At 62.4% G+C, this 8,105-nt stretch overlaps 1 protein-coding gene across 1 annotated transcript; it reads right to left on the reverse strand.

Moving 5' to 3' along the window:
• Window positions 1–1,542: 1,542 nt before the first annotated feature.
• On the reverse strand, window positions 1,543–6,158 carry SLC16A8 (solute carrier family 16 member 8). Its single transcript, XM_030760905.2, has 4 exons — window positions 5,898–6,158; window positions 5,018–5,161; window positions 3,955–4,776; window positions 1,543–2,084 (listed from the first exon to the last, which is right to left on the reverse strand). The coding sequence occupies exons 1-4, from the start codon at window positions 6,109–6,111 to the stop codon at window positions 1,768–1,770; spliced, it is 1,497 nt and encodes a 498-aa protein (XP_030616765.1). The 5' UTR covers window positions 6,112–6,158; the 3' UTR covers window positions 1,543–1,767.
• Window positions 6,159–8,105: the final 1,947 nt, after the last annotated feature.

Here is an 8,105-nt window from a genome sequence, read left to right on the forward strand (position 1 = left end):
GGTCGCCTGTTCTGCCAGGGCCAAGGGGAGAAGCCCAGTGGGCGGTACCACGCTAGTATCCCAGGTGTCCGGCTTCACCTGGACAGTCCCAGTGCACACCTGTGGTCCTAGTGTAACTATTAATAGTGGCCCTTTTCACTCTCAAAGTGTCCCTGTTTGGACAATGAAATACGTGCTCGTCCTGAGAATGGGAGGGGTGCAAGAGGGTGTGAGAGGTGGGCAGGGTCCACAATGGCCGGGGCGGGGGGTCCCGGGCAGTGACCTGAATGGGATCCTCAGGCAGGATTGGGAGTGTGGAGAGAGGGATGGGCTGTCACCACGTAGATCCCCTAGAACTGTCAGACTATACCACCTCCCTGAAGGGGCAGCCAGTGTGGAGGCCAAGGGCACAGACTGGAACCGACAGCCTAGGTTCCAGTCATAGCTTCTGTGACCCTGAGCTACCTCCTCACTTCCTGTGCCTCAGTTTCCCTATCTGAGTGTGGCTAATGAGGGTACCTACCTTCTTGGGTCCTGACTGAGGACTAGATGAGTTAACATTTGTGAAGGGCTTAGCACGGTGCCTGGCACAGTCAGTGCTCTGTGAGGATTTGTTAAAATAAGATGTAGTCACTGTTGTAGTGGCTCAGGGGAAAGCACAGACACGGTGTAAGTTGGCCGGGCATCTGCAGGGGCTCCCCACACCTTCCTGGGGCATGGATGGAAAATGAGACTAGTGGGGAGGGGGTCACCAGTGGAATGGCTCCCCTGAGGAGTACGGATGAATGGAGTCAGGGTCTGCGGTGGGAAGGCTGCTTCCTCCACTGGGCCCCGGGTCACCAAGCTGGTGATTTGGAGGGAGGGAGGCAAGGAAAGGGGTGTCTAGTTTGTGGGAAGAGAATGAATACTTAAACAGATCCCTAAACCTTCCTAGCCAGGGTGAGACCTGGAGCTCCCTGCACTTGACTCAAAGTGCCATTGAGGAGCTATCCCTGGGACTCCACTGGCGGGCGGGGGAGCAGATGCCAGGGTCCGCAGTGGCGTCCGTAGGGACACGTGTCCAGAGCAAGGGTCCCAGGACACCCGAGTTTATCCCCTAGAGAGAGGAGACCCAGAGCCGGGCTGGAAGAGGGTCCCTCTTAGGAAGGTGAGGGGGCAGGGCAGGTGCCGTTTCCCCCTCCGCCACCCCCCTGCTGTCCACAGGATGGAGTCAAAGAGTCAGGTACTCTCCACCTCCAGTGTGCGAGAGGAGCCCGGGGCTCAGGGCCAGGATCCAGCCCCAGCCCGCCACTCGGACCTGCGCTCTTTCTCTGCTCTGGGCTGCTCCAGCGGGAGGTGCTGCCAGCGAGGGCTTCAGTGTACAGCTCCGAGCAGCGGGGCTGGAGCGGGACACTTTCCCCTGCCGTCCTCCACCTCTGCCACTTCCTCCCCAACACCCACGGCGGGGGGTGGGGGGGCGGGGAGGCGGTCGGAGGGCCCCAGGGGGAGCCTCTCAGACTCCCTGCTAACCCATCCCCCAGGTAGCAGCCAGAGGCGCAGGAACAGAAGCTCTTTCAGCTCAGCTTTATGGACTTAAGATTGACACAGGCCCACACCCTGCCGTGCACAGCAGCTTCACTGGCGGGGCCAGGGCCAGTGGGCAGATAAGGGAGGCAGCTCCCTGCATGGACCCTGGCGGTGACCACCGGAGCAGCCTCCCGTGTGCCAGGCCCTGTGGGGGCAGCCGGGGCTCTGAGAGGCGAAGCCCCATTCCTGAAGTCCCTGGCCACCCCACCTAGTGCCCCCGCGCTACACAGACTCGGAGTCTAGCCCCGGCTCTGCCTCCATCTCGGGTTCCGAGGGCCCAGTCCCTGGGCTCGGCACCGCCAGGGCTTCGAGGCCACCGGGCTCCTCGGCGCTGGTAGGCAGGGGCTCAGAGTCCACTTCGGCCTCAGCATCCTCCGTGTCGCTGGCCCCGCCCTTGGTGCCTGGGCTGGGCGTGGCGTCCTGAGAGCGGCGCAGGCAACACTTGGTGGCGACAGCCATGAAGACCCCGGCCAGGGCCACCTCAGAGCCTGCCAGGTAGAAGATGATCTCGTAGTTCTTCAGCGCGTCCACCAGGCGGCCTGCGGGGAGGGCAGATGGGGAGGTGAGGGTCTGCGGGGGGAGCCCACCCTTCACACCCACACCGTCAGATAAGGGCAGTGCTCTTGGTGGGGCTCACGGGTAACACACACACACACACACACGCCCCAGTCTTTGTTCCCATTTTACAGATGCAAAAATCCATGAGGGTTCTGCCATTTGAGATCTTAAAACTGTCACTTCACCTCCCTGGACCTCAATTTCTTAAGTGATATGGGGCCTTTGGTGAGGCAGCACTTCACAGTTTACAAGGGACCTCCTGTCCTCGGGATTCCAGCCCCACATGTACCCTGGGACTTGCCCAGCTGGGGATATTTGACCCGGGAGTGGGGAGAGCACTGGGCTTAGCCCTGCTCTCCTGGGGGCCCCCAACTCTTGTCCTTTCCACTTAACCTCCTTGGTCTTCAGGAGCCTGGCTCAGCTCTCCCAGCAACCCCCAGGCCTCCCCCCTCCCAGGAGGCCCCGTGTACCCAGGACTGAACTATCATTAGCATGGGGCCTGGGGACAGGGCTTGTAGAACTCTTGTTTCCTTCTGTGTATTTTCCAAGTTTTCTATCACAGGTACATGTTACTTTCATACTTGGCAAAATCTTTTAATTGCAAATATTTCCCCTAAAGTGTGGTTCCTCAGTGGGCTCCCCCCTCTCTCGGAGGCATCCTTGTGGCTGTCCACACCAGGCTGTGACCTCTCAGTCTGTATCTCTGAGGCCTTGGGGAGGTTCCCTGGAGTCCTCCAAGCCAGCTGCCCACCTGAGCCCCTCTGAGCAGTACCCCAAACTTGCCTTCCTGACCCCTGCCCAGCCAGCCAGTCCCGCCCCTTCCACACACAGCCCTGTGGTGTCCCTCACCTTCTTCTCACCCCACGTGCCTTCTCTGCCTATTAGATCCACCCCAGGGTCACCCAAGAAAATGGAAGATGGGTCCCTGAGCCTCTGGCTGGTTTTATAGCTTTTGGTGGTTGGGTTTGGGGGCTGCTCACACAGGGGTTCAGGTTCAGTGCAATTCCCACTGCACTGAAGTGGAAATTCAAGGTCAGGTGAGGTGACAAAGCTTGATGACGGCACTCAGCTAGCCCAGCCCTGGAAGAATGGGCAGCTCACCTCATCTCGGGTGCAGCCTGGGCCCTAGCAAAGGCGGCCCCCATCATTGCTCCATCCTACAGCCTGACCTCAGCTCTCTCCTGCTCACAGGCAGGCTTCCTGCTGTTTCAGGGATAACCTAGCAAGACCCTAATGTCCCCCACCCCCACCTTTCTGATCCTAGCTCCTGCCTTACTTGTATAGGAACAGTGTCCCCCAAACACCCCCTGTGCCCTCTCCTGGGGGGGTCCTGCCCTGCCCCTTGAGACTGCCTTTATGCCAGCCCCTGCAGGAAGCCCTCCCCTCCCACCTTGTCATGAGGACTTCCTATGATGTGTAGAGCACCCAGCAGGCGGTGTGCACGGTGGAAGCCTCCCGTGCCCGCCTCTCTGTGAGCGTAATGAGCCCTCCCACTCTGCTCCTGGTTCCCCAAGGACTCTCCCTACTCCAGTCACCCTTAGAGGCTGGGGACACTAAAGCACTCAGATACAGTGTTTCAAAGGTATGGGCATTGAGCACTGGGCAGGGCCCCGCTCTGATTCTGGGACTGCAACCTGTACTGGGCCTCTGGTGGTACCGCCTGGAGGGGAGGGAGGCTAACTGGCCATGGTAAGGGGAGTCTACCCCACCGGGCTGTCTCTCCCCCCTCCCCACCCACCATGGGTCCCTTCCCCTCTCTCATCCCTGGACGTTCCATCTGGGATAGGGAGGGGGCTTCCCTTGGGCTTAGGGGCACTAGGCCGCGTCACCCTCTCCTCCTGTGGCGCGCACCGGCAGAGGGCGGTCCGATGAGCACAGCCACAGCCTCGAGGAGTAGCACCAGGCCCAGCGCACTGGGGAATCGGGCCGCACCCACAGCCGCCATGAGCACCTCGAACTGCAGGGCGCCCACCATGCCGTAGGAGAGGCCGAAGGCGACGCAGAAGGCGACAAGGGCGCCGTAGGTGCGCGCGCGCGCGCTGCTCAGGTCCGTGAGCCCGTTGGCCATCAGGGCCAGGCTGAAGAGGTAGGCGACATGCGGCCGCAGGCGCGCCAGGCCGGCCAGGGCGCCGCACGCCGGCCGCGCCACGATGTCTACGAAGCCCACGATGGAGAGCAGGAAGGCAGCCTCGGAGTCAGGCACGCCCGCGTCCTTGGCGTAGTTCACCAACAGGATGGCGGGCACGAAGAGCCCGAGCGCCATCAGGAACTTGGTGACGGCGTACACCGCGAAGGCGCGGTCGGTGCACACGGTCACGTCCAGCAGGCGCCGGCGGGTCCGGCCACCAGAGGGCGCCTCGCGCAAGCGCAGTCCCACACTGTCCGCCTCCACCTCCCCGGGAGCGTCGCCCGCGCTGTTCCTGCGCGGCCGCGGCCCGGGTGGCGGCCGCATGACGGCGCCGCACGCGCAGCAATGCAGCAGGAGGCCGCCGAGCAGCAGGAAGCCGCCGCGCCAGCCGAAGTGTTCGAGCAGCTGCTGGCCGAGCGGCGACAGCGCCGAGAGGAACACGGGGCTGCCGGCCGCCGCCAGCCCGTTGGCCAGAGGCCGCCGCCGCTCGAAATACAACCCCAGCATGATGAGCGACGGCTGGAAGTTGAGGGCCAGGCCCAGGCCTGTGGGCGAGGCGGTGCTGTGGCGGGCTCCCCGAGGGTGCCCCCACCCCAGGCCCCGGCGGGAGGGAGGGACGAGGTCCCGACAGGGTGTGCAGACCCCGGGGTGGGGGGTGGGAACGGGGCCGAAGGATGAGGACCGCCCCTCGTGGGGAAAGTGAGGACGGGAGGTCTTGCAGCAAGGGCTGCTGACCCCCACCTGCACCCCGACCCCCACGAGGAGGAGAGCAGTGGGCGCCCTCACCTGTGAGCACCCCAGCTGTCAGGTATAGCTCCAGGAGGCGCGTGGCAAAGGATGCTAGGACCATGCCGGCCGAGGCCAACAGTCCACCCACCAGCATCACCGGGCGACAGCCAAAGCGGGTCACGAGGATGCTGGACACCGGGCCTGTGGGCAGGGCAGGATCACCAATCAGGCTGGACCCCTCTGTGGCAGACACTCCAGGCTTTGTACCTCCCAGCCTTGAAAGACGGCTTGAAGGAATGAGGTCACCCCCGGTTCAGAGAGGGCAGTGTTGTGGCCAAGGTCACTAGCTTGGCTGGGACAGACCAAAGAGAGCCATATGGGGGGGATGCAGGGGAGGAGCCTCTATACTGGTCCCCAGCCCTCCTGAGAACACGGAACATAAAGCAGAAGGGGCGGACCCCATTCGCTTTATTACCTTCACAGCTGGAATCACAGCTTGAGCCGCCTTCCTCCCCAGGCTTCCCCCATCCCTCTCCTCCACCCCTCCACGCTGCCTGGCCAGGATATCTCCAGCATCTCCCCCACTCCACAGGTGGTTAGAGCTTTGGGACTGGGAATCTTAATTAGATCTTAGTTTTCCCACCTGTAACATAGGCGGGTGTGGGTCTTTTGACAGAAATGGAGGGGCCCTTCCAGCTGGCCAAGCTTGACAGGTCAGCCACCTGGGTGCGGGCTCCACCTCTGGCCGCTGCCACCCTCCTGACCCTCTGCTCCCCTCTCCGGTGCTAATGTTTCCACAGGAAGGAAGGGGTTTCCATGCCCACCCCGAGGGGCCTGGGGGAAGATGCTCAAGGGGTCGGGTGTGTCCTGGTCCCTGATCCCGATTCTCAATCCTGGGCCTGGGGGAGGGGGGAGGGATCCGCGAGGGGGCGCTGACCTGTCCCGTAGAGCATGGCGAGCATGATGGAGGATACCCAGGCCGTGTCGCTGTAGCCCGCGCCGAAGTCGCGCATAAGCGCGCGGAAGAAGACGCTCACGGCCTTGGGGAAGCCATAGGCGAAACCGGTGACCACGAAGCAGGCGCCCAGCACGGCCCAGCCCCAGCCGCCGTCTGGGGGGCCAGGGCCCCGACGAGGGCCTCTAGTGCCCATCGTCACCGCCTCTGCTGGAGGAGAGGGGACAAGAGGAAGCGGCGAGGGTCTGTAGCCCAGACAAGAAAGGGGGATGGAGACCCCGGTGTGGGGAAACTGAGGCACAGGGCTACCCACGGGAGCCCTGCTCGGGGAATGGAGCCAGGAGGGGAAACCGAGGTAGGACCTCACCCCGAATCTCCCCTCCTGCAAGGGGCGTGAAGGATGAGGGGTGGGTAATAGAGTCGTTCCCACCTGAGTCTTAACTTCAGGAAGACTCCCTCTGGAGGATACTCCTTGCCCCTCAGGACCTAGTAGTGTCAAGAGAGGGGGTTCGGATGAGTGGGAAAGCCGACAGCCAGTGTGTGACCGGAGGCATGTGTGGGCACCGGCAATGTCCCCAGGGTGTACATGTGAGGGTCTCAGGGCAACGGAACAAACAAGGTGTGGGGTGGAGGGGGAGACAAGTGCCAGTGGCAAAATGGGTGGAGTTCATTTTCCTCCTTGGCCTTGGGGTATGTACCTGATTTTTCTCAGTGATCAGGAATGTCTATTGTCATTTAGAAAATTATGAAAGGAAAACCAAAACATGTTGTAACAATGTTAGCCTTGTCCCAGAAGCCAAGGGAGCTGAGTTCCAATTCATCCCAGCTTAGCCATGGATTTGCTCCATGACTTGGGCAGCTCCCCTCCCCTTGCTGAGCCTCAGTTTTCCCACCTGTAAGGTGGGTGACTGAACACCCCAGACCAGCTGGGGATCTTGGTGTGGGGAGGGTCAGATCTCTGGCTCCACTGGACAGATGCAGACCTTTGAGGGGGCACTGGGAGAGAGACCCTCTGCCCTCCAAACCCTTAGCAGCCCCCAACACCTCCACATTTCCAGAGCTCCACCCAGGGGTTCACACAGCACCCCTATTGCCCCCATAACAGACCAGGAGGGGGGCCTCACAGGCAGGATAGACCACCCCACAGCTGGAGCCTCCCTCCCTCCTGCAACCCCTCTGCGCTGGGGTCTCCCGCCTGGCCTTGGGCAATGCCAAGGGCCCCGTGGGACTCTGCCCCTGCCCCACCAGGACCAAGTTCTGGCTTGGTCACCACAGCTGCAGCCACCTGAGGACCAGGACAAGAGGTGGTCCCTGACAGCCGTCGCTGCACACTTACCTGAGCTGTCCCGTGGGTTTGGGTGTCCAGCCTCGCATCTCCTGAGGCCTGCAGGGACGGGCCGCCCCACTGGCTCCCCTGTGAAAGCCTAGCCCGATGGGGGCTGCAGCTGAAGACTCCCAGGCTTCCCGCAGATCAGCCACTCAACAGCTCGCTCCCCCAAGCCTGGGGCTTAGTGTTCCCCACCCCCATCCCCTCTAAGAGGCTTTCCACTGGGAGGGGAGAAGGGCCAGGCAGCCACCGCAGCACAGGGCCAGGCTGGGCCGCGTGGTGGGGCTCCCCGTCCCAGGCCCATCCAGGGAGAGCTAGAGATAGGGGGGCCCCTTCACCGCCTGGAGCTTCGGGCAGAGGACACAGAGAGCCCTGCCCTGGGGGGTCCGAGTGGTACAAAGGGCACAGCCCTGCCCTGGAGAGACCCCACCAGCCCTAATCACCTCAATTCCTCGCCCGCCCTCTGCCCCCAGGCCACATTCCAGGAGGGGCCTCCATGGCTTTCCCCTGGATAAGGCTAATCCAAGCCAGAGCCTGGGACTGAGGGGGGTGGGGATGGGCCGGAACAAAGGGTGCTGTGTCCCAGGGCACCGGAGGGTGACTTGCTGATGGTCCCAGGCCTCAGCCACTGCCATCCGTCCGGCTCTAGGGAACCCACAGCAGAAATGAGCCTGGGCCAGAGATGGGGGGATACAGCTTGCAGGAGTTAGGCCAGACCTAAAGACTTAACTTAAAATGAGGGATGTGAGGGGCTGGGAGTGAGTGAGGCCTCCCAGGGAAATGCCAGTGACATTTAGAACCTTCTGGACTCCCTTCTCCAGTGGGAGGTCTCCATCCCCACCCTGTCCCACCCTGTACCCCAA

The sequence above is a fragment of the Delphinapterus leucas genome, chromosome 11, assembly GCF_059928025.1.
Source record: "Delphinapterus leucas isolate spDelLeu-1000000601 "Yukka" chromosome 11, BTC_Dleu_Yukka2, whole genome shotgun sequence".
Classification (NCBI taxonomy): Eukaryota; Metazoa; Chordata; class Mammalia; order Artiodactyla; family Monodontidae; genus Delphinapterus; species Delphinapterus leucas.

Coding starts and splice junctions, on each gene's coding strand:
- SLC16A8 (XM_030760905.2), bottom strand. CDS start 6,111: ATGGGCACTAGAGGCCCTCGTCGGGGCCCTGGCCCCCCAGACGGCGGC. Junction 5,162..5,897: donor CGCCATGCTCTACGGGACAG/GTCAGCGCCCCC, acceptor CCCTGCCCACAG/GCCCGGTGTCCAGCATCCTC. Junction 4,777..5,017: donor GACAGCTGGGGTGCTCACAG/GTGAGGGCGCCC, acceptor CCTCGCCCACAG/GCCTGGGCCTGGCCCTCAAC.